This window comes from Macaca thibetana, chromosome 6 (assembly GCF_024542745.1).
Source record: "Macaca thibetana thibetana isolate TM-01 chromosome 6, ASM2454274v1, whole genome shotgun sequence".
In the NCBI taxonomy this organism is placed as follows: Eukaryota; Metazoa; Chordata; class Mammalia; order Primates; family Cercopithecidae; genus Macaca; species Macaca thibetana.
Window position 1 is genome coordinate 68,299,538 of NC_065583.1, and position 26,510 is coordinate 68,326,047.

The following is a 26,510-nucleotide window of genomic DNA, read 5'->3' on the forward strand; positions in this document are numbered from 1 at the left end:
TCTCATTACCTGTATCCAATCATTCACTGAATCCTGGTCCATTTTACCTAAAAAATACATCTCAAGTCCATTTCTTACCATCTCCATTGATTTCACTGAGTTCTAAGCCACAAACATCCTCTTATCTGGACCACTGCAATAGCCTTTAACAGGTTTCCTTGCCTTACTTTTATGGTACTTCAACCCCGTTTTTACACAGAAGGAATAATTATCTTGCTTTAACTTGTTGATTTTGAAGATTTGTATACATACAATTGGACAAAGAGTAGCACGAATTCCCACATACCTATCACTGAGCTATAACAGTTATCAATTCATCATTACAGTTTGTTTCGTCAATAACCCCATCTATCTTCCCACCTCCTCCAGTACTTTGACGTGAATCCCAGACATCATGTCATTTTACCCCAAATGTTTTAATATATCTCTAAAATACAGGGATTCTTTTTCTTTAAATGTAACCACAAGACCATTAACACATCTAAAAAAGTAATAATTTCTTAACATTATGAAATATCCAAAAAGTATATTTCTGAATACTGTATAAATATGTAATTTTCACAATTCATAATTTTTATAGTGACTTTGTTTGAATCAAGATCTCAATAAAGTCCACATATTGCCATTGGTCAATATGTCTTTCAGTCTCTTTCAATATGCAGAGTTTTTCTTTTGGTGATTTCTCACTTGCTTATTTGCCTTTTTCCCTTTGCATTTTATTTGATGAAGAAACCACATTGTTTTGTCTAGTAGAGTTATATAGGGTTTTTTTTGTGGTTAATGTAACATTTCTTCGTGTAAAAACTGCTAAGATAGCTCTGTAGGTGATAATGTTTTCTTACATCGGAAATCATGTGTCTGGTTGTATGTCCTTTTGTAATGTTAGTAGCCATTATGCTAAACACTTAAATCTATTAATTCATTAAGGATTGCAAAATAGGGATATTCTCTCAATTCTTAATTTCTTAGCAGCGATACTTGTATGAGGGAGGAACTGTCCTTGGTTTTTACTTTTTAGGTTACCTAGTGGTAAAGCTTGTGAAGACATAGATTTACCTTTTAAAAATGTAAACTGGATCATGTCTTTGCCCTGTAGAAAGTCTTCCTGTGGCATCTTCATGCACACAGTGAAATGTGTAGTCTGTACATATCCTGCATAATTTGGCTCTGACATGATCTTTTTCATCATGTTCCATCACTACTAGTAAACTATTAGAATGAGCTTAAATTTCAATTAAATAAAAACTTGAGGTTTATTCAAATGTATTGAAAAGGTCAAGCCCTTTGCTCCCCTAGGCTTTTTGCCCTTACTGTTCCCTCTGCCTGTCCAACCTTCCCTCACTTTTTGCCTAGTTGGCTCCTTCTTTACCTACATGCTGAAATGTCTTTTCTGCAGAGGCCTTCTCTGACCTTTTCACTTAAGGGGCCTGCTCTCCCCTATCATAGCTCCTGTTTAATTCCTTTGTAGCATCTAACACAAACTATATCTTTTTTTCTTTTCTTTTCTTTGAGATGGAGTTTCGCTCCTGTTGTCCTATAACTATCTTTTTTTCTTTTCTTTTCTTTGAGATGGTGTTTTGCTCTTGTTGGCCAGGCTGGGGTGCAATGGCGTGATCTCAGCTCGCCACAACCTCTGCCTCCCATGTTTAAGTGATTCTCCTGCCTCAGCCTCCCAAGTAGCTGGGATTACGGGCATGTGCCACCACACCTGGTTAATTTTGTATTTTTAGTAGAGATGGGGTTTCTCCATGTTGGTCAGGCTGGTCTTGAACTCCTGACCTCAGGTGATCCACCCGCTCAGGTGGCCTCCCAAAGTACTAGGATTGCAGGCATGAGCCACCGTGCCCGGCCTGTAACTATCTTTTAAAATGTATTTATTAATCATTTCCCATCAAGAGTGCTAGCTCTGTGAAAGCAGGGATCTTTTCCATCCCATACACCACTGAATCCCAGGGCACATGCAGGACAATATCTAACACACAGTGGGTGCTTTACTTTTTCTGAATGAACACCACAAACTTGGTGAACCTACATATCCTCATCCATATGAATGGGATGCAGGGATGAGCTAGGTAACAGCAGAATTCCTTGCAGGATGTCCATGTTTTTCTCTGAGGACATAGAGATGAGGATACGGATCATCCATGGCAATGCTTCCTGAGTTCTTCATGTTGTAGTTCCTTGAGCAAATGATGTCTGTTGCGGGGCAGGCCATTGAGGCTGGTGAGAGGCTCCCAATCCAGGACCTAAGAGAGGAGCTGGTCTGGTAATTGATCAGAAGACCACAGAAGTTTGGAAAGGGAGAGCATTTCTGGAGTCACAGGGGCGGGAGAGTGGGGTGAGCTTATAGATTTAGGGCAGGAAATTCTTGGAGTATATACTTTGAAGACTCCCTAATTTTTATGATCCTCAAGGACTCAAAGGACTGGGACTTCCTGAATCTTCATAGGGTTCTGAAATCTCCCTATGCCCTCAAAATTCACTCTCTTCAGGAAATCCCACCAATTTAAGAATTATTTCAAAGCATTCTCCTTTTGTACATTTCAAAAACTTTGTACATTTCAAAGTTACAATGTAAACACTTTGGGCATGGTTGAGAAGATTATTCATGTGTGTGTGAATTAGTTTAACCAGACTGCTTTCAACCTAAAATCTGAGGTATCAGCATTTTGTTTAGCTTGAGAGAGTCAATGGAGAAGGGGACAATTTTAGAGTTTGGGTACTCTTGTGGGCTGGAGGACAGGCTTCCTCAGCACAGTGGACTGCTGGGGTAGGCAAGGATGGCTGGGGCACTCCAGGGGTAGAAACAGTGGACCAGGCCAACTAGTCCCAAGGTTTTCGGTTTCCCTAGTGCTAGAGGTTCAGAGTTTTAAATCAAGATTGCTTCAATTAACCTGATGTTTATCACCAGTAGAGGGTACAGACCAGACCCAGAATCTATTCTTTCTGCCATGTAGAGATTCACTGAAGTCAGCAGCCATACACAGAGAGGCCAGACTGCCCCAACAGCAGAAAGGTGATGCCAGTGTGCCCACAGCATGGTATTGGTGCACAGCCTCATCCAGTCATGCCCAGGGCAGCTTCCACTTACCCAAAAATGTTCCCAGGACTACTCCTGCCTCTTCTCATCCCAGGGACCAGATGAGGAGAGACTGGGCTTTATAGAAGACAAGGCCTCAGGAAGGAGAGGAACCCAAGCACCAGGCTATTGCCTGATTGCAAAGCAGGTTTTCCTTCTCCCAGACCTTCTCCCTCATCCTGATAAATTCCCCTGCCACCTCCTGCCCACACCTCTCCATAGGAGCTTAATCCCTGCTGAAGCAGGAGGACTTGGAGAAGCTTTCTTGGAGCGTTCATATTAAGGCAGCCACAGTATAACAGGATTTGTAGGCATGTAGATTTATATACTTGGTAAACCCTGGCAAGCTCTAATTGTGAAACCTTTTTCTTATAGCCTGAAACCTACTTGGGGCTTTATTCTTTGGTGTGTTGAGATGACACAATGAGTTGGTCCTTATGTTTCTAACATTCTTATAATATTGACCCAGTTGCATTCTTGTTCAAAGTAATATCTTAGCTTTCTTGATAGCAGAGATCCAAGACAATGAGGTTAAAAAAAAAAAAAAAAAGTAAGACATTTAAATTACCACCAAAAAAATCATTTCATGGAATTTTAGATTATAAGAAAACCAATCTAGACTCCCCCTCAATGCAAGAAGCCCTACTCTTTTTTTTTTTTTTTTTTTTTTTTTAAGATGGAGTCTCACTCTGTCACCCAGACTGGAGTGCAGTGGTACAATCTCGGCTCACTGCAACCTCTGCCTCTTGGATTCAAGCGATTCTCCTGCCTCAGCCTCCTGAGTAGTGGGGATTACAGGTGTGCGCCACCACGCCCAGCTAATTTTTGTCTTTTTAGTAGAGATGGGGGTTTCACCATGTTGGTCAGGCTGGTCTCGAACTCCTGACCTCGTGATCCACCTGCCTCGGCCTCCCAAAGTGCTGGGATTACAGGCATGAGCCACTGTACCTGGCCTGGAAGCCCTACTCTTTACATGCAATGGGGTTCAGCATGTCCCACATATACTTGAACAATTTCAGGAGTGGAGATCACAACTACTTATTTCCTTGCATTGACAGACATTTCTCTGTCTTACTTTCCTTGAGTCAGAATCTGATTACAAATTATCATTAGTCTTCGTTTCCCCTTCACAACTGCAAAGAGGAAGTTAGTTTACTTGTCAAATAAGTGTTATCAGTTATTATATCTCTGAATTCTTGTCTTCCCTACTGTATACATTCTCCAGTTCTCCCAAACGTTTCTGTTCTCCTAGGAAGAAGTATCAGCATCCCCTCCTCTCCAAGCCTACTCCAAAGCTAATCTCATAGTTTTTGTCCTTCCCCACACCACCCCCCAGGCTTTTCTCCCTTTTTAGGAACTTTGCTCCATCTCCTGGTTTCCCTTAGCTCCAGCCTACGAATACACCCATTCTACTCTCTATTCAACATTGCTTATCTACTTCAAAAGATAGTCTCATCTCCCAATTTCCTGTCATCATCAGATTTATGGAAAGAATCATGCATGGTCACTACCCCCAGTTTCTCCTCACTCCCTATGGTAATTTATCTGCCTTCTTTCTCCTCAGCTTTATAGAAATCTATCTTTGAAGGACAGTAATGTCTTTGAAATGACCTTGTCAGTCAGTAGGCTTCTCTACCCTCTGTAATATATAATATTGATGCTGCTCCTCCTTGACATCTTCCTTAGACTCCCAGATGCAGAGGTCTCCTGGTTATCTTCCCATTTCCCTAACTGACCTTCTCTATCATTTCCTCTTTTATTGTCTGGCCTCCATAAAAACAAAACAAAACAACCTTCCTTAAGATAGTATCCTTAGACCACTTTTCTTCTCACTGCCCTCTCTTCCTAGGCAAATTTACCTGATTTCACGGTTTTGTTTATTATTCTAACAGAGATAACCTCGAACCTCCATCTCCAGCGCAACCCTGACTTATCTCTATAGTTCCATTTCAAGCTCCTGCTGAACATCTCCACTTGAATATCCAGATGCCACCTCAAACTCATGATACCACAAACCTCATTTCCTCCCAAAGCTATTTATTCTCTGGAATTCCTCATTTTGTTGAGGACATTACCTTAACCCCAATCAGCCAAGTTCTAGATCTATAAGTCGTTTTTAAGTTCTCCTCTTTTCTCCATAATTTCCATCTACTTTCTTTCCACAGAGTCTCTTACATCTGCCCCCTCCTGTCTATTTCCATTGTCCCTTCTTTTTTTTTTTTTTTGAGACGGAGTCACTCTGTCACCCAGGCTGGAGTGCAGTGGTGCGATCTTGACTTACTGCAACCTGTGCCTCCCGATTCAAGTGATTCTCGTGCCTCAGCCTCCTGAGTAGCTGAGACTACATGGTGCGCACCACCATGCCCAGCTAAGTTTAGTACTATTATTATTATTTTTTTTTTGAGATGGTGTCTCACTCTGTTGCCCAGGCTGGAGTGCAGTGGTGCAGTCTCGGCTCACTGTAACATCTGCCTCCCAGGTTCAAGCGATTCTCCTCCTCAGCCTCCTGAGTAGCCGGGATTACAGGTACTTGCCACCACACCCAGCTAATTTTTTGTATTTTTAGTAGAGATGGGATGTCACCATGTTGGCCAGCCTGGTCTCAAACTCTTGACCTCATGATCCTGGTAGAGACAGGGTTTCACCATGTTGGCCAGGCTGGTCTTGAATTCCTGACCTCCACCCACCTCAGCCTCCCAAAGTGCTGGGATTACAGGTGTGAGCCACCACGCCTGGCCGTCCCTTCTTAATTCAGGCCCTTTCGACCTCTTGCTGAACTGCCTTGATAGTACAATTGGCATGTTCATTTCCCACTTTCAGCCTACCACATCTGCTGCTACCAGATTGTGGTGGAGTTGAATCTTATGTGAAGTATAAGTATTGAAGTATTCAAGTCATTGTTTATGAAGAAAATCTCATACAATCAACATTACCCTTGAAAATGCCTTATATTGTCTATAAAGTAGAATCTACAGACACTGCTTCTCAGTAAGTTCAACACTGCTAATTTTTCCTCCACTTTTGGAACAGATTACTTTTCTTTTGGTTGAACACCAGATGAAGTCATCTGCTTGGTTTTAGGGGTAGTGTCGTATGAAAAATATGTATCTTTAAACACCAGAATCACATTCAACACTAGCCTACCTGAGTTCATATTAGTTACTCATGAGTGTGATTCAAATCTACTGGAGTATCTAAAAGCACAGCTCTGATCTCCATTATTTCTGTGCTAAAAAACCTTTAGTGGCTCTCCATTGCCTATTGAGAAGGCCCATTTCTTTAACATGGCACTTAAAACTGTTCACTATCTGACATCAGCCCCCCTTTCTCACCCAGCTTATGCTCCAGAATGGAATGCCTGTGATCCCCCATGCCCACTCTGCACATTTCAGTCTCCATCCATACTTTCTTTCACAATGGCCTGGAATGCTTTCCCCTTACTTCTCATCTATGCTGGGCTTAGCCATTCTTCACAGGTCAGCTCACATGCTGCCTCTTCTAAGATTCCTTCACAGAGTCTTCCCTCCAGACCCTGTCCAGACAAAATCATGTTTCCCTCCTCTGAACTGCAGTCACTCCTCATTTGTACTGTGTTTATGGCAAGTATCATTTTCTATCTAGAACTGTCATTTCTGCTCATGTTTTACAAGACTATAAACACCTTCAGGGCAGGGGCACTGCTTGAGTCTTCTTCATAGTTATGTATACACCACCATTTTCAGCTTCAAGCATACAGTTTTCAACAGATTTCAATGAAAAGATAAATTAAATAATGTAGCTTCCCATCTCCTCCCCCATGCAGAATGTGCTCTAGTTTGGCAGTGCCCAAGAACTTGGGACCCAGTGCTCTAGAAAGAGCAGCAAACGCTTCCTAATCCCAGCAGCTCCTCCATCAGGCAATGAATGAACTCAACAAGAATGGGGATGGGTAAAACGTTATATGCAAATAGTTGCACTCTGCCCCTTCTTAAAGAGCAAAATAAACATGAGTTTTAAAAAAGACCATGGACCTTAACAATACAATGGCTTTTTCACAGAAAGCTTCAGGAAATGCCAAGTTCTGTTATTGGGGATGGAGACATTTTGTCCCCATTGTGTAGAAAGAGACTGATGAGGTTTCTTAAGCAATCTCGCAGACCTACTGTTTTGAAGCATCGGAACATTTTTCTGTGCATCTCAAATTCAGTGGAACTTTAACTTTGTGGAGAGAAAAATCCTAGTTCCCCTTTTCCCCCATCTCATCTCTCTCCCAATAGACACAGGATGTTTTACCTCTGGAACTCAAAGTTGAAGGGGAGCTCAGATCCCAGGGGTTGACTGGGTGTAACAGCCCCTTGAATCTTTTCTGAATCATACTTCACACTCCATAAATACAAATCTACCTGCGCTCAAACGAGCAGGAAGATTTTTAAGGAAGGTCTGGGGGTTGGGGAGCTTATCTGACATCTTTCAAGGGATGGGGCCTCTATCTTCATTACGAACATGCAGAGAAATGTACTCTGCCCCAGTGACAGACAGAGGGAGTTTGACAGTGAATTTACACCCGTAATGTTGACTTTAGACTGATCAGGGAAAATGACTATCCTGCACCCTTGTAAAATCTTAATGTTCCGTGAGAAGTGCACTGCGTTGTCTGATGTACAGTGTTTAGGTTTGTCTTGACCTTATTAAATCATGGAAAGCGGCTCCTATGAGGGAAGTTTTTTTTTTTTTTTTTTAATTTCCTGCACGATTATTCAGGTGGCTTTTCCTGTTTCTTTTCCCCCTCCTGGACTCGGGTCCTTAATTACTATTGCAGAGAACTGGAAGGATGCCTGCTCTCCCAGCACGGTCTCCTCTCCTCGGCCTCCAGGCTCCTCGCCCCCACCCTTTTCTCCCTCTAGCCCCGCCTCCTCCGCGCACCCCGTGGCCAGCAGCTAGACAGCTGTGTTCAATCAGAAACCACTTACAACTCCAGTCGATTCAAAGGGGAAACTTCAGCGTGAAGTGCAGCTCCGCTCCGGCTCCTTCCAGCTTTCTTTCCTTCTCTGGAATCCGAGGCGCGGATCTTCCTCGCCCCACCGCCCTAGTTTTTTCGGGAGCTCGCCGGTGCCCTCTAGGGTGTCGGCTCGTGCTGGGAGGTGCCCTCAATCCTGGTAATGGGGGACGGCGAGGCACCGTAGGAGTGGCGAGGCGGCGCCCAGGGTGGCACTGCCCCGGAACGGGGCGCTGGGTGCGCGCGGGCGGGCGGGTCCCTGCGCGGGCTCCGCCGCTGCCGCAGCTGCGAGCGCGCCACGCCACTGAGCCTCCTGCAGCAATGGCTCGTCCGTGAAACGCGAGCCACGGCTGCTCCTTTTAAGAGTGCCTGCATCCTTCGTTTGCGCTTCGCAACTGTCCTGGGTGAAAATGGCTGTCTAGAGTAAAATGTGGCAGAAGGGACCAAGCAGTGGATATTGAACCTGTGAAGTCCAACTCTTAAGCTCCGAGACCTGGGGTACCGAGAGGTACCAGCTCTGAAAAGTGCATCATGAATTCTGGAGTTGCCATGAAATATGGAAACGACTCCTCGGCCGAGCTGAGTGAGGTAAGAAACAGCTGAGGTCGGGAGCTAGGATTTCTCGGGCGTTTGCTTTTCCACAGATCCCTCTCCCCTCGACCTCCCCACAGCCCGACACCCTATCCCCCTGTGCTCCCAGTCTGGAGGCAGCGCAATTGAAGATTAATAGATTTTCTGGATCTTGTTTTAACTTGTAGTGCTACTCAGGAAATGACCTGAACTGGCTTGATATTTCAGTCTGAGATGAGTGGCTTAAAAAAGAAACAACCTCTCACCAAGCCGCGAGGCGTTTTACTCACGACAGTCTGCATCCCCTGTTCCTTCCCACCCACTTCCACTAATTTATATACACCATTTTATTTCCCTGATCGGTAAAATACACGGACATTCCAGATGAGTTTAAGCCGACGGTAACTAATTTGGTGGGGGTGGTGGTACTGAGGAGGACGCATTGGATTATTTCATCTCCCCTTTGGCTTTCACGTGCGATGCGTTTGGCTAAGTTCAGGCAAGGTGGTCTCTTCCCTAGGCTGAGATGAATGACCCGGCCCTGGGGAGGGGTCTGGAGAGGAAGCACTTCAAAGCCGCTTTAGAACTTTATTTCCTGCCCGGGTCTGGACTCCTAAGTCTTTGAGGCAAGCGCATTTACAATTCCTGGGCTCCCACTGTAACCTATCCACTTGAGTGTTTGAGACCAGCTTTGAAATTAAAGCCACATCAAACACTATGCAAATATGTGAGCGGTAAGATGCCCAAAGCCATCTTTTTTCTTGACTTTAGGGATGCCTCGGGCATATCCCCCAAAGCTTTGAAAACCTGAAAAGTGGTGATGAGAAGCCGGTAGAACTGGGTGCTCAAAAGAAGAGGAAGTCTGTGTGCTCAGTGTCTACAGCTAGAGGCTTGGTGTCTGTGGGTTTCCCTCTTGATACCATCACTGAGCCATTCATGGGGGCAAAAGTAGCATAAGTAGTCCGTGTTTCTTGAGTATGGCTGAAGAGAGGAAAGAGGAAGAAAAGGAAAACAGTGTAAAAGCAGCCGGAAGGCAGATAATGGTAATGTCAGATTACCAATGGTGAAGGGCAAAGTGAAGGGATGGAGCCCTTGGTGGGTGTGTGTGAGGGAACACCTGGTGATGGGAAGGGGGGATTAAATGGGGTTGGGGGAAACCTAGGAGGTCTGCCGTCGGGCTGGTGAGTGCTGTTGGGCCCTGCCTGGTGCTCTTAAGTGTCCTGCTGCTGTGCTGTTCCTGCTCCGGTTCGAAATAGCATTTTGAGGTGCTGGCTGAATGAAGTAGAGCATTTCCTAATCCTACGGCTGTTGCCCCTGTGATGTAGAAGACTCAAGAAATGCTGAGAGTGAGAACTTAAAAATGGGAGGTGAGGGAGGAGGCATGAGTATTTAAGTGACTTTTGCCAATTTTATATTTAGACATAGGTCTCAAATCTGAACTAGAACCCCTGCTCCATCACTAACCCTGTTTCAGGAGAAGAATTTGGTGATCTAAGGTCGTTGAAAACCCCAAAACTGACGGCATTTCTTTTGCAGAGACTTTGCCAGGCCCTTCACAATGTTTCTATGCGGCAGAGTGCTGTCCAGTAACCTTTGTTTAAATGAATCATAGACTTAGGAGGAGTGAAGGAAGAGATGTGGATTGACTTTAGTCCTATTGGCGCATCCTTGAGCACATTGGGTGAGCAGAGAATATGACCCTCAGGTGCCACATAAAATTATCCATTTTTTGCCTAGTTGTATCCACTCCTTAAGTAATCCCTATAAAGCTTGTAGGCAAATGAAAGAATTGAGAGTGCTTTATGGTCCCTGCATTGGCTGGAAAAATATTTGAGCAGTTTATGACACAGTATTGTTCCTAAGGAAATAAGTTCCTTCCTCAACTATATCCTTTACCAGATGTTCTTTTCTTGTCATCGGTGTCTGCTCATTCATTTTTTGCTTTCTTTCGAGCCAGTTTTAGGTTCCATGATTTAGTTGTACCTCTTTCCAATCAATGTTAGTTATCCTGCAAGTTGAATGGTAGTTATTTTTACTTTTTGCACGTATTTTTTTTAAATTTTTTTTTTTTTTTTTGGAGACGGAGTCTCACTCAATCTCGGCTCACTGCAACCTCTGCCTCCTGGGTTCAAGTGATTCTCATACCTCAGTCTCCCAAGTAGCCGGGATTACTGGCATGTGCCACCACCCCAGCTAATTTTTTTATATTTTTAGTAGAGATGAGGTTTCACTATGTTGGCCAGGCTGGTCTCTAACTCCTGGCCTAAAGGGATCCGCCCACCTCGACTTGTAGGTATTTTAAATTAGAATATGTGTAAAGATAATTTGTAAGGCAAGAGGGAGTGTGTGGTTCATACCTTGTGGACCCTAAATCTCAGTTCAATTTAACATGGGCAATAACTTTAGTGTTTACTGTTTTTCTAATATCCACAGAGCAGTATCCATAGATTCACATACAATTCGTTTGTATTTCTCACATTAAATCTTTGGTGAAGAGTTTCTTTTCCCTGTCATTTTTCTCTTAAACACCGGTTTTCGCTTAATGTCTTGTAGGGCAAGGTTGCCATTCACTTTTGATAGTTGAGTCCTTCCCTTCACCTGGAAGCAGAACTAATAAAACCTCTCAGGGCCCCTTTAGTGCCATCTCTCTGATTGCCCAGGAGCCTCAATGCTGTCTGGAGGTCACTGTGGGGTCAGATTCAGCCTGATGTTCACTGGGCATTTTAGGAGCAGGAAGAACTCTGAAAAGACCTGCCATTATCCTGGGTATCATAAACAAAATGCCTCTCATTGGTGTTGACTTGTGGGCTTACTCCTTCTGTAAGGGTCCCCTAGACACAGGAGTCATTGACTCTCTGACAGTAATGTTGACACTGATTCTCTAACATCCTGAACTAGAGAGTGAGTTTAATCAATTTCTGGTTGTAGTCTGCTGATCTTGTTAGTGAGCGCAGCAAGCTTTGGTCAACCACTGAGGTGTTGGCCTCTGCGCCTAGTACTCCAGGAATGCTTGGATACTAGGAGGGATTTGGGTGTGAGGGCTACACAATTAGGAGACCTAGGGAGGGGTGTTGGGCCTGAGGTGTTTTGCATGTGTGAGTACTTCAAGATGGAAAACAGGAAATTCATGAGTGTGTTCCTTTTGTGTCTTTCATTTGAACAATAGTCATTTAAGATCCTGAGTTGATTACAGCAGATAGTAAAATTGCCTCCATGAACATTCAAACATATTTTTATGTATTTATTGAACATAAATGACTTATGTCAAGTCTGAACTTTTTTTGAAAGCAAAGGAATTCACAGCAGTAACAACAGAAATACAAAAGGAAAATGTAGACGGATAAACTAGTGATTTGTTCTTTTTTTCTTGGCTATAGCTGTTCCTGTCATAAATATTTGAAGGATTTTTTTTTTAAAATTGAGATTAAGGAAGGACTTCAACATCAGGCAAATCAAAAGCACTGCAAAAATTAACTGTTTGACATTCAGCCTCCCTCCCCCATGGTCAAGAAGCTGAAGGGCCACACTTTAAGCAGCATTAAATTCTCCCAAAATCTGTCAAGGGACAGCTCTTGCATATTCTTCTTTGTGGTCATGAGTTTTAGATCAGCAGTTAGCTCTATTGGTCTTGGTAAAATTTGTGGGGCTAGTATGTAGTTTACTCTTGTTAAATAATCCCAGGTACCTGGAAGGAAGATATCTTAAGGTTTAGCAATATTAGGGTAAAACTTGACTTTACTCATTCTTGCAGAGTAGTTATCTGCTTGATCTGGTTGTCTGGTAGACAGTTGCCTATTTATGTACACAAATAAAAATTTATTTTTTAAAAATTTGTCCCTTGGCAATCATAATCTCTGGAGATGAAAACATAGTCTTACTCAAAGAATTTGTACAAAGCAATCAACTTAAACTCTTTGCCTTTTAAACATTATTTAAACAATGGACAGACAAAATTCTGCATCACCATTTACTTGAAAACATTGGATGCCCCTGGAAATCGTATTTCCCTTACTTCCTTCTTAGATCCTCATTCATAGCATTTTGTGTCACATCATTCCACTTCTGAATTAGGCGGTAGAGGCAACTCTCCATGCTTTCACCATTTGCGTGTTGAGTAACTCCTGAAATGCCACCTCTTCATTGATGCTCTAATTAGAAGTAGAATTATATAGAAGAAAGTTGTTCTCTACCTATATTATCTTGTGTAACTATCTCCAGATGCTCTAATTAGAAGTAGAATTATATAGAAGAAAGTTGTTCTCTACCTAGATTATCTTGTGTAACTATCTCCAAGTGGCCATCTCACAGCTGTGCTATCCTTCCTCATCAAATTAATTATAAAATATCAGCATTGGACGGGGCCTGAAAGATCACCTAGTATTCACACACCCCTTTTTGCCTCTTTATACGCCTCTGTCTTTAGAAAATCACACTTCATTGTAATGAGCTGTTGAATATCTGTCTTAGCCATAGCCCTATAAGCATAAGAAGAGCAGGGTCAAGACCTGGTGCAGAATCCAACAAACTGCTCCAAAATTTAGAGGCTGAAAATAACCATCTTATTTACTCATGGATTTGCAGTTTGGGCAGAGTTCGGGGGGAAGACTTGTGTCAGTGACTAGAGCAAAAGGATTTACTTCCAAGATGGCTTAATCATATGAATGGCAAACTAATGTTGCCTGTGAACTGGGAGATCAGCTCAGTTTTCTTCAACATGGGCATCCCTATGTGGCTTGGGCTTCCTCTCAGCATGGCAGCTGGGTTCCAAGAAAGAGGACGTTAAGCTGCCTGTTCTCTTAAAATATGGAACTGAAATGAGCACAGGATCATTTCTGTGTGTTCTGTTGGTTAAAACAGCTGTTCTCCCAACCAGATTAAGGTTAAAGAAGTAAGTGGAAAACACCTCTCCAACAGGGGTGTCACAAAGAATTTGCAACCAATTTTAACCCACCCCAGAAGCCACAAAATGACAGAGCCTTGTCTAAAACCCTGATTTCTTTCCTTTTTTCTTTCTTTCTTTCTTTCTTTTTTTTTTTTTTTTTTTGAGATGGAGCCTCGCTCTGTTGCCCAGGCTGGAGTGCAGTGGCTCTATCTTGGCTCACTGCAACCTCTGCCTCCCGCGTTCAAGCAGTTCTCCTGCCTCAGCCTCCTGAGTGGCTGGGATTACAGGCATGTGCCACCACTCCTGGCTAATTTTTGTATTTTTAGTAGAGACAGTTTCACCATGTTGGTCAGGTTAGTCTCGAACCCTTGACTTTGTGATCCACCTGCCTCAGCCTCCCAAAGTGCTGGGATTACAGGCGTGAGCCACCGCACCCGACCTTAAAACTGTGATTGCTTAATTCCCAATGTCTGGCAATGGTTTTTAGTTTTTGGTTTTGTTTTGCTTTATAGCTATTCATTTTGTGGTTTGTAATAACTCTGAATCACATTTTCTAAGCACTTCCCAGATATTGACATGCTTGTCAAAAACTCTGAGATACCTTCTGTTATGCCCGTGTTACAGGTTAGAAATTACGGCATAAGAAGAGGGAAAAGCATATCGAAACTACACAGACTGTAAAAGGTGGAGTCAAGATTTGTGCCCAGGTAGTCTTTCTCCAGAGCTCCACCATGTGCACATTAATTCCTTTCATTAGCTTCTGTTACTGCCCTCAGTTTTTGATCACATGTTCCAAGGAGGGAGTATTCTATTTAATAAGCCTGTTTAACCTGATTTGTATTGTAATCCCTATGCAATACCCAGATAAGTGTTTTTGATAAAAATGAAATGGATATGATTGGAGTAAAGGGATATAGTCACTGCCATAGCCTCCAAGTGGCGGAGGAATTCAAAGCATTGACTTTCCAGAGCCCTAAAAGCAGATTCGTTGATAAGGAATAGTTGTGATCTGCATTCAGTGGGGATTGGGAGGGAGGTTTCTATTTGTTTTCACTGCAAGGAAGGTGGAATATTACAACCTGAGACCCACTACCTGTGTATTCAGAGGCATCTCAGAGATTGATGTTACAATATTTGAGGTGCCAGAAAGAGAAGAATAAAGCTTTAAATATCTTAAGAATTAGGGCTTTCCCACCCCTGCAGGCAGGGCTTTAGGTTCCTTCTATAGTTGGCCAAATCACTGTGGGGCTGCAGAGTGCCGAGTCTTGGGGAGAAAGCCAAGGGGACCCAGTGAAGTTAGTGGCCATGGCTGCATGGCAAGGCAGCGGCTGACAGCCAGGTCTTAAAGAAGCACATGCTGAACATGACATTGAGGTCCTGAGTCAAGTGCAGTGGATAAGGTGAAGTAGATCAAGCCACAGAGATGTGGCTGGAACCAGGTGGAAGACAAACAAGAAAAAGGAGGACATGTGCTATGAACAGAGAAGTTACTCAAAGACCAGGTAGGTGATCAGAACTGGGATGGCCACAGACCTGGAAGCAGGGAGAGAACCTTGTTTCTGAGGAAGTGCTTTGACCAATTGGGAAGCTTTTAAGTCCCAAGACTTCTTATCATAGGGAAGCACCTTAGGGGTAGTTGCTCCCAATTGGAGATGCCAGAACCCTGAGTGAGTGGGCACACCTATCTAGAGTAGGGAATGTCATGGTGTTAGGAAATAAAGTCAAGTGTGCAGTTATAATAGCTGCCTAGCTGATTTACCCAACGCAAGTCATGAGGAAGGCTTTCTCCCAGGTGGGGCTGCAGTTGGAAGATCAAACCTGCATCTACAGCAAAATTAAGAAGCTGTTGATGGACTGGGTGTGGTGGCTCATGCCTGTAATCCCAGCACTTTGGGAGGCTGAGGCAGGTGGATCACCAGGTCAGGAGTTCAAGACCAGCCTGGCCAAGATAGTGAAACTCCATCTCTACTAAAAATACAAAAGTTAGCTGGGCATGGTGGCAGGCACCTATAATCCCAGCTACGCGGGAGGCTGAGCAGAGAACCGCTTGAACCCGGGAGGCGGAGGTTGCAGTGAGCCGAGATCGTACCACTGCACTCCAGCCTGGGCGACAGAGCGAGACTCTGTCTCAAAAAAAACAAAAAACAAAAAAAACAAAAAAACTTGTTGATGAGGATTTCAAAGTTAGTTTTTGACTTACAGAATCAAATTACAGAAAACAAAAATTATATTTTAAGCCATCTCTATATTCTGAGAGAGGGGTTTGTGTTGGCAATGTTATAAAATCAGACAAGCCAAAGAAGATAAGAATTGATAGATATTAGTTAGGACTTGGATTATTTACATTGGTGAGGGGATGTCATAGCAGAGATAAATTGTATGTAATTATTTTTTTGAACCCTCTTGCCTCCCCAATATATCTACCCGGATTTCCAACAGTGGTATCTTTCACTCTTGGGGGTGAAAAAAAGAAAAAAGCAAGTACTGTGGATTACACAGATAAACAGAAGTTCAATTTATAGAGTAAATATTTACTGGAACTACAGAGATACCCTGTCTTTCTCGTGAATGTCCTTTTTCTCTTGTTGACTAGAAACAGCCAAAATCAGTAACGAGAAGAAAGAGGAAACCTTTTCAAAGGTTTTCATTGCCACAGGAGTGAATAAGGTTGTAAAGCACTTTACATGTGTGGATCTTTCAAGATACTTCTTAAATTCGGCAAAGACCTTAAACCTTGAGAAAGTCTTTTAGTGAAAAAAATCCATAATTAGCAGCTATTAATTCCAATTGCCATACAAAAAACCATATGTTGTGTTTGTTAACTTCGTAAATAAACAATAAAAAAAGCCCATTGAATTGGGAAATTTGTGTGGTGAAGGCTACTTGATGTTTTGGTTGGCGGAATATTTTGAGCAGATCCCTTGTCATGAGATTTGATCAGTACCTGGAATGTGCATAGGACATATGGGGCCAGAGTTGGAAATGCATCTTAAACCAAAGTCTGTAGTGTGTGATTATTTGAGAACAGAAAGTTTCATGAAACCTCAGTGTGTGTGCGCATGTCAGTTAACTTCACCTGGGGTTGTGAGAAATACTGAAGCAGTTGTCAAAGGAAGAATGCCAACTAGGGAAAAGATTGCCTTGCAATTAGAAAAGGAATGGAGGCCTCTGATTGGTTGCTTGGTGAGAGTGGGAGTAATTCCTTGCTCCTGTTTTCCTATGGGTTGTGTGAACTTGTCCATAGAACACACAGCACTCTTAGACTCTCCTTGCTCTTCTCCTAGCGGCCCCCAGTGTCTCCAGCTTAGTTGTTCCTTCCCTTATCTGTGTTCAGAATACTTACAAGTTGGCCTCCTTGGGGAGACCATGAGATCTTTGAAGGCAGAGACAGAATAAAGTTGATCACTATATTGCCAGCATCTAGTCAATATGTGGTAGATAGGACATCAACAGACTTTGAAGTTGCTATTTGGACCAAATCCCAGTTGCCATTTTACTGTGACAGATGTATTGGATTAACTCCTTTTCTATTTTGGTTAAAGTACCCATTCAATGGAATTTAGTTTGGTCATTTTGACTATAATTTATTGGCTTGTAACCGTTCACATATTCAGTCAACAAATATTGTGTGCCTTCTACATGTCAGATGCTATTGTAAGACTGGGGATACAGCAACAAACAAAACTGATGTAGTCCCAGTCCCTGTTCTATGCATCCTACACAGATATTACACACATGTTCAGTGGTGATATGTGCTGTAAAGAAAACACTCTCGGGGAATGAAGAGGGGAAGGATGCTGTTCGAGTGATCAGGGAAGACTTCACTGTGGGAGTCTGTGAAATGAGGGACACAGCCATGTGAAGATGGGGGACAATCATTTCAGGCAGAAAAGAAGAGTGAGGGCCAAGGTGCAGAGCCCAGGGCACTCTTGCTGTGTTTCAGGAGTAGCAAGGCAGCAATGACTGGGAGCGGAGTGAGCAGGGAAGAGGGGAAGGAGATGAGGTCTAAGAAAACAGTTCTGGCCAGATCATCTAGGGCTTCATAAGCCCTGGAAGAGTATCTGGATCTCCCTGGAGAGTATTGAACACAGGCCTGAATTTGTTTTGCTTTCTTTTCATATTTTGTTGGGGGGGGGGGTGGGGGAGGAGGTGGGTAGGGGGAGATGTAGGAAAGAGGAGGAATTAGCAAAGAAAAGGCCAGGAAAGTTGTGTTCCGAAAGCCAGTTAAAGAAGGTATTTTCAGAAGAGGGCAGAGTGATCCATCGTCAGTGTCTCCCCTTTGGCTTCCCGCCTTTGAAGCCTGTGTATATTCCCAAACTTTCAAATTGTGTCATTTTCTGTAATCAGAAGTAATTATTATGTGCCATAAAAATACACTGTAATTATTTTTTTGACATCTTCAGAGTATGTGAATTCATTTTCCCCTAAAAAGGAATGGTTTTAAAAATGGAGTGGCATGGACACTGGCCAAGAATGATTTGAAAATTGCCTTCCCTTGATTGATGGTTCAGCATTGATGGATGCTGATGATGTAGAATATAGGTGGGTTTTGAATTAGGAAAACTGAAAACTACCTTCCGCTGTCACTTGGACCCATTTCCTTCAACTATTTAGAATCAGACTTTATTTTTATGAACTTTAATATCAATTTATTGATTTATAACAAATATAGCTACAAGGAGACTGGAATGCTGACACTTACTTCCTATTGAAAAACTACTTGGCAGTCAGATTATGACCAGAAGATTGCCTGGCAAACATGGAATCAGACAAAGGAAGTGCTTCTATTGGGTGGTGCTATTAAGCATATATTTGACTTAAGCGATACCTTGTCCTAACCATTTGCATGACTGATAAAGAAGCTGATGCCTGAAGAAAGCTTGCTAGTGGCAAAGGGGGAAATGTAGTACTGAGATTTTATTTTTCTAATTCCCAGCGATATTTTTTTTTCTCTTCTACCTCAGCTTCTTCTGTTTCTATATCACAGGATATTTACATTAAGGTATGTGTTTCGGAATACTCTGTAATTATTTTAAAAGGAGAAAGTTTAATTCTTCAGTAAATCATATCTACATATGACATTATTACAGATCACACTATCAAAATACAGTTGACCCTTAAACCTTGCTGGCATAGCAACGCCAACCTGCCCCCACTCCCCGCCCCCCACAGAAGAATTCTGTTTCGCAGACTGGAGTGCAGTAGTGCAGTCTGCAGCCTCTACCTGCTGGGCTCAAGTGATCCCCCCACCTCAGCCTCCCGAGTAGCTGGGACTTAAAGGCACATGCCAAGACATCCGGCTAATTTTTGTATCTTCTGTAGAGATGGGATTTCGCCGTGTCACCCAGGCTGTGCATAACTTTAGACTCCTCAAAAACATAACTGCTGATAGCCTACTGTTGACCAGAAGCCTTACTGATAACATAAGTCAATTTTAACACATTTAATATGATATATGTATTATATACTGTAGTCCTAAAGTAAGCTGAAGGAAAGAAAATGTTATTAAGAAAATCATAAGGAAGAGAAAAGATATTGATTATTCATGCAGTGGATCATCATAAAGGCCTTTATCCTCATCGTCTTCATATAGAGTAGGCTGAGGAGGAGGAAGAGGGAGGTTTGGTCTTGCTGTCCCAGGTGGCAGAAGCTAAGTTTACACATGTAAGTGGATCAGACATTTGCAGTTCAAACCAGTGTTGTTCAATAATCAACTGTAATTAGAAGAATTTATTTTTAACTGTGGTTTTGGGGTGTGTGGTAATTGTCTGCTCTCAACAAGGCTTTTATTGACAAGGATTGTTGGAGCCTAGCAGGTACAATACGCCATTCTTTTTTGTGGGGGGATAATGAGATGAGCTTACTCTTTGGCTGGTTTGCTAGCCGCTGTGTGTTGACAGGGCATGATTGGTCAAGCCTATCCTTTCTTTAAAATTTCTTAGCATCCTTGATAACACGTGTTCTTTTCCATTTCTTTTTTAAAAAATTTTCTATTTTTGATTGGAGCTGTCCTAATGGCTGTGAAGTGGTATCTCATTGTGGTTTTGATTTGCATTTCCCTAATGGTTAGTGATGCTGAACATGTCTTCACATGTTTATTGGTCATTTATGCATTTTCTTTGGAAAAAAATATCTGTTCAAGTCCTTTGCCTATTTTTAAATCTGGTTTGTTTTTTGTTGATGTTGAGTTACAGGGTTTCTTTGCATATTCTGGATTATCAATCCCTTAGTCGTCTTCTCCTTTGAAAATTTTTTATTTTCTCCATATTGGGGCTTTTGCATAGTACTCACGCCTTGGTATTTCCAGGAGTGAAAGTGAGTATAAAATATGGCCCAACAGTGAACAGTCTCTCCACAGAAAATGGCTCTGCCAAAGCCCAGGAAGGCTTCTCCAGAGTGCCCAAGAATAAGCAGCATTCTGATGGTTTGTGGGGCCGGGGTACTTTTCACAGGCTGACACCCAGCAACTCTACTTGTGGCCTGACTAGCAATGTCAGGCAGGCACAGAGTTAAGAATTATGTCTGTGACATTTGAAGAGTTACAGTTTTCCACCAACATGTGATTTCACAGTCTTCAAAGAGGAGTTTTAAGAGAGGACTTTAGAAAGAGGGGCTTGTGGAAAGTAGCCAGGAAGTCAGGCTGGTCTGTTAGATTAGGTAACTTAGTTACTTTATTTCTTGGTTATGTGACTCTAATCGTGGTTAAACCAAAATCTAATTTATTTTCATGCTTGATTGGGAGCACTTTTGATGAAGTCTTTGAATAAGAGTACACGCCATACAGGACTGCTGTGGGAATGCAGTCGTTCAGAGGTTGTTGTGCCTGGGCTGATTATTAACAGGGTGTTAAGATTGAGGAGAGGGAAAAATGAGTGCATTGGACTCCAGGACAGGAAGAGTTTTTACTTCCAGCTTAGAACAGGTAGATTTAAAATCAAATTTGGTATCCTCTCTCTGTCTCTGTCTCTCTTTTGGCATAATCTGATGGAACCTGGGAGCAGAAGTCAGTATGCCTTTTGGTATTGATAGAGCGACTTCCAAAACTGTTTCTCATTTTTGGCATCTGAACTGCTTATGAAAATGCTGTCTGGACACACATGTAATTACTGCTGAAGAAAGTGTCTGATGCTGATAAAGATGCCTTCAAACCCTTTAATTCCCTGACTGCCAAAGATGGAGCATCTTCTTTATTTGGCATTAAAACATCCCCAGCTAGTAGTGATGACATATTGAGGTCAGGATAATATGTTGTATGACTAGGAAAGGCCTCTGGTTTTTGGCACCTTCTCTGCTAACTTTGCTGGGTGAAGTCACTTCAGTTTCTTTGTCTGTAAAACTGTGTGTTTGTAAAGTTGTAGACTCTGAAATCATAGCCCTGCCACTTCCTAGCTAGGGGATGCAGGGAAGGTTGCTTTTCTGGGCTGCACATTCCCTGTCTAAAGTAGTGATAATAAAAGTATTTCCCCTAGATAAATGTTGTGAAGGTCAGTGATATAACCCGTATAGTGATTATCACGTGCCTAGTAAATACATAGTAATGGCCAGTTCTTGCTGTTTAATTATTATTTTATTTTGCTACTATAGTGCCTACTTGCTGAAGATGCCAAGTAGAGAGGCACCTTATAAGCTGAAGCATTAGTAGCTGTATTTGTGAGCACTCAAATCATTTAAGAGAAATTCTTAAGTGTAGAGCAGTATGTCATGAAAACAACACGCAGGAATGCTGAGAGTCTCACTGCCTGCTGTTGTTTTTTCTTTCTCGACCTTAATGCCAAAAGCTCATTGCCTGGGAAAATGTTTATCCAAATATTGTCAAGTCTTAGAATACTGGGTATTTTCTTTTTTGGATTCACAGAGCCAGAATGTTAATGAGCTAACAAGTAGCAATACTAATTCCTTTTAAATTTTTATTACTTTTATCCTAATTTTATCCCAGCTTTATTGTCTTCAGTGCCTCTTGTGCCCAATAACCTTTGGATGACCATCATAATTGAGGTCATGGGAGAGGGGCGGCATTGCGGTCACTACCTGTGTCCAGAATAAGGATGTACTGCAGAGAAACAGACCATGTTTGTGTGGTGCATGACCATTCTTTCCTGGAGATAAGGTTTTATCAGTGATGCACACTTTGTGAATTACTGTAAAGATTTTATCAGTGATGCACAGTTTGTAAATTACTGTATGAGTTGCAAACAGTTAACCGGAGGAAGGTTACAGAAGCACTGGTGAGAGCATTGCTTTGAAGCAGCAGTGATGGCTGGAGGTTCGAGACGATTTGGAATGTCCCCCATAGCAACAGAGGCCACCTATTTCATTTATAGCTAACTTTTTTATTTGCAAGAAGTTTTTTAAAGCCTCTGGTACTTTATTGAGGTTTTAGCTATGGTCAAAAGGAGGAAGTGATAGAATATTCCTGCTAGTGTCTTGAAGTTGTTAAGCAGTTTGGTCATTTACTGACCAGCATATACCATGAGGGCAATGGGAAGGGAACTGAAGAAGCCCTAAACCTAAGCCCTAGGCTCTTCCACCTCCCACTTGGCTGTGGAGCTTTGGACCCCTTGGACTTCCATGGCTGGCTCATCTCCACAGACTCTCTTACGGTGATGGTTTCCATTCCCATGGCTTTGACTGCCACCTCTAAGCCATTGCGTCCAACCTAGGTTGGTCTGAATATCCGACAGGTAAAAGGAGAAGCACAGGTCTTGTGCAATACAAAATCTTCTTGTAGTCAGTATTCCTCCTCCTCCCTCCTGACCTCTCAAGACAAAGTTCGTACTGCCCCTTCTTCCTGTGATGATGTTTCTCCACCTGGTGACACCAACTCGTCTTCTAGATTCAACATGTCACCTTCTCTGGAAGGCTTTTCTCAACTCCTGGTGAGTGCCAAGTACCCCGTTAAGTCTGGCAACACTCCTCACACCTCTGACTTACGGTTTAGAATTCTATAATACGATGTGTTCACCTAGGTCTCTGTCTCAGCACCTTAGCTGGTGAGAGTGGCCGGTGACTGGAGAGATGCCTTCTTCTCAGAGCACACACTACATTCTTGCAGTGTGCTTGACAGAATACATGATAATAAAGAATATTGCAAATAAGTAAAATAATACTAGGAGATAGATAGAAAAGGTACACATAGGGCAACTACTTTTATGTCAACCAGTGGTGTAAGCCCCTGGAACTCACCACCCCCAGGTTCCCTTTCCATGAAAAAGGATCTGGGCTACAGCTCCCCTCTCTTTGCTTCTGAAGGCAAACACTGAGCCCCAGGGGCCCACCCAGTACAACTGGGGTTGGAGAGCTTTGCTTCCAGCTAGATCACATGGGAGTATCTAAACTTGGCTCTGGGTGTCCTCTCTCAGGAAGAGAAGAGATCAGTGTGGAGGCTGAATGGAAGCAAGTTCTAGTCCTGGGATGGTGGGAGTAGCTCCAGGAGCTGGAATTGTTGCAGATTGTGTTAAGAAATGATAAATGTGAAGAATGGCAATACTATATTGTTTTGTTGAAATTCTTCTAGTGAAGTAATATGGTACCGAATTACTTCAATTTCATTTTGCAAGTATTCCCTTTCTTTATACATTTCAAAAGCTACATCTATACTTTTTAAAACATGTTGCCTTTAATACAACAAAAGTGTTTAGTGATGCATAATAATAGTTCTGATATTAAAAGCATCCTGTTACAAATTAGTATTGTTAAATGTGTATTGTCCATTGATAGTCTGATTATTCTAAAAATTCATAAGAGCTTGTGAGACTGGTAACCTAATGCTTCTGGACTTATTAAGGTTCTTTCCAAATTAAAAATGAATATGTAGTATTTAAAGATGAAGGCATGGAGGATAATTTTATATATAATTGTGCTCTATATGCAAAAAGACATCCTTTCTTACAAAGGTAGGAAGTCCATGCAGTTAAGCTCCGGTATTCATTTGCAAGAGACAAATATGTTAATTGCTTTTCTGGGGTGAATGATTCTTAATCCAGTAGGAATGAAAGAGTTCTAAATTCATTTCACTAATTTGGTTTTTTTTTTAATGTCAGTGTTCATAGATTACTATATAGAGTTAATAAGGTATTCCAATGAGGCCTGGGTTACTCGGTGAATTTCATTCACAATATGACACTGTAATATTCCTCAGTGGTAGAATTAAGTTTTCATCAAAGCAATCAGCCTGCAATGCTTTGGGTGACTCTGAGCATTGAACATTGGTGCTTATGTGGGTTGGGTGGGAAATTGGAGCATACCATGTCAGGAAATGATGAGGCTGATGTAGTGTCTTATAGGTGCTACTTAACACAGCAATTGGAATTGGGAAGTTACTGAGATCAGTTGTGTGGAGAGTTCTGAGGTTTATGACTCAAAAAAGAAGTTAACCTTTTCATTGCACATCTGACTATCAAAAACCCCAGCTAAAGACTCATAGGCTTTTCCCTTTATATTCTTGCCTTTAATATACCAACAACTTAGAAAAATTTTGAAATTGCTTTTTAAAAATACTCTAACATGTTAATAATTGGAAAAGGCCAGCTCACAAAAAGAGGCGTTTGATTTGTAAATTTCTGGACAGCGCAAACCAGACTTATGGTGGTGAGAATGAAGGCAGCTATTAAAGGTTTCAAGAAGAGCATTCAGCTGTGTTAAACCCTTTGAAAGCATTTGTTTGGTCATTTCCCTGCTCAGAACTCTTCATTTTGAGGTACCCAGCGCCATATACCCTGTTGACCACTCCACCTATATCTCTGGCCACGTCTTACATTCTATCCTCCAGCCAACAGCACTCATTTCAGCACCTTCAAGGTGCCTGGTTGTCTCTGGACGTCACAACTTCACATTTGCTATTCCTCTGCTGGTACACTATCCATATCCTTAAACTTTACTTGTCTACCTCCTGCTCATCATATAGGACTTAGTTTAAATGTTAGTTTCCTTGGAAAACTGTTTCTGATGTTGCCACCCTGGTCTAGGTTCCATCTCCTCTCCTGTGTTCCCCATCGCATTGGGTAGTTCCTCATTGTAGCAGTTAGTACACTATAAAGGCCTGCAGACTTGCTATTTTCTACCACAAAGGCTGTTATTCACCATTGATCCTTGTACCTGCATAGTGCCTAATAGTGCCTGACCCTTAACATTCACTTTCTAGTGAATAGCCTTCATTTAAAGCATGCCATGGTCCCATGAGACAGATCCTGTCTTTAGGGGCATTTGATGTGAGAGAATAGAAGCTCAGACAGGTTAAGGATCTTGTGCAAGATCACAGGTCTGGTAGGTGGCAGGGCTGGGTTTCAATTAGGGTCTGATTCTGAAGTCCCTGCTGTTTGCATAATGCTACTGCTTTCTCAGACCATGTAGTCATGGCTGTTGGAGCTGGCATCTATAAGACCTGGGAGTTGGAGGATGGCTTGGTAGGTTGCAGGGAAGGAAAGGCATTGGGAATAATGCCCAGGTTTCTGAGCGGATTCTGCTGATAGGCGAGATTGGAGATCTCATAGTAAAATCCAGTTTGCGAGGAATGATGAGTCTAGATTTGGGCACTCTGAGTTTGAGATGCCTGCTGGTCATCTAAGGGGAAATGTGCAGTAGACTGTTGGATAATAAGGCTCAGAGACAGGTCAGGATTTGAGCACCTTTGGTCCTCATGGCTGTTCACTCAATGCAGATGGCTGATGGCTGATGTATAGTTCATTCCAGTCTCTCCACAGTAGATGCCAATATCGCATATACCACATAAACAAAGAGTGGTATGAAGTAACCATTTGGTATTATTTGTACTCAAATGCAGATGAAAGGACCACAATCTATCTTCTAGCATTTTATGTATATATAATACACATGTGTATGGTTCAGAATCTGCCATTGTAACTAAAGCAGACTGTGCTTTTTAAGTCATGGTTTTTAAAATTGTTTTTAAGAAAAATTTAATTAGTTCACATCACATGAACATTTCCATCTTGGACTCCTTACAGAGAGGGCAGGGTAAGGAGTAAGGGGTGTGCAGATGTGATCATAAATATAATGCATGTTCATACAAAACTTGGGAAATAAATGAGTAAACAAAAATTTTTGTATTTTTCTATGAGGTAACATTTTGGTAAATTTTTTTTTTTTTGAGATGGAGTCTCACTCTGTCACCCAGACTGGAGTACAGTGGCACGATCTCTGCTCACTGCAACCTCTGCCTCCCAGGTTCAAGCGATTCTCCTGCCTCAGCCTCCCGAGTAGCTGGGATTACGAGTGTCCACCACGATGTTCGGCCGGTTTTTGTTTTTTTTTTTTTTTTTTTTTTTTTTTTTTTTTTTTAGTAGAGATGGGGTTTCACCATATTGGCCAAGCTGGTCTTGAACTCCTGACCTCAGGTGATCTGCCTGCCTTGGCCTCCCATAGTGCTGGGATTACAGGCGTGAGCCACCATGCCTGGCCGGTATGTCTTTTAGTTATAAATAGTTCTTTAAAGGGATCGTACTTGAGTTTTACAGAATCATATTCTGCGTTTTTTTCAAGTTTTCCTTGATATAGCTTCTTTTTAAAAACTTGATTCTTTTTGGCCAGGTGCAATGGTTCACACCTGTAATTCCAACAATTTGGAAGCCTGAGGTGGGGGGAATCCCTTGAGCCTAGGAGTGTAGACCAGCCTGGGTAAAACAGTGAGACCATCTCTACAAAAAAAAAAAAAATAATAATAATAATACATTGGGTGTGGTGATAAGTACACGTAGGCCCAGCCACTTGGGAAGCTGAAGTGGGAGGATCACTTGAGCCTGGAAGGTCGAGGCCCTAGTGAGCCGGGATTGCACCACTGCACTCCAGCCTGGGCAACAGAGCCAGACCCTGTCTCAAAAAACAACAACTTGATTTTTAATAACTCTGATAGTCCGTCTTATATATCATAATATACAGTTAACGACTGAGTAAATATATAGGTTTTCAATCTGTGTTCATTATAAGCACATCTGCATAACTTTGTGTTTTCTTATATCTTTAGGGCAGATCAAAGGAGAGAAGGTGGG

At 42.2% G+C, this 26,510-nt stretch overlaps 2 protein-coding genes across 3 annotated transcripts in view; both read left to right on the forward strand.

Annotated features, from left to right (window-relative positions):
• Nucleotides 1-26,510, forward strand: part of REEP5 (receptor accessory protein 5) — an 806,416-nt gene that overhangs the window by 388,431 nt on the left and 391,475 nt on the right. The window lies entirely within an intron of this gene.
• The window catches only part of MCC (MCC regulator of WNT signaling pathway), a 475,168-nt gene that overhangs the window by 194,424 nt on the left and 254,234 nt on the right, over nucleotides 1-26,510 (forward strand). The window contains exon 1 of one of the 2 annotated variants that reach the window (XM_050793048.1): nucleotides 8,021-8,642. The exons of the other annotated variant lie outside the window; for it this stretch is intronic. Within the exon in view, the coding sequence (XP_050649005.1) occupies nucleotides 8,586-8,642 (57 nt within the window). The 5' untranslated portion in view covers nucleotides 8,021-8,585. Of the gene's footprint in view, nucleotides 1-8,020; nucleotides 8,643-26,510 lie in introns of those variants that run through there. 2 annotated transcript variants of the gene reach the window in all.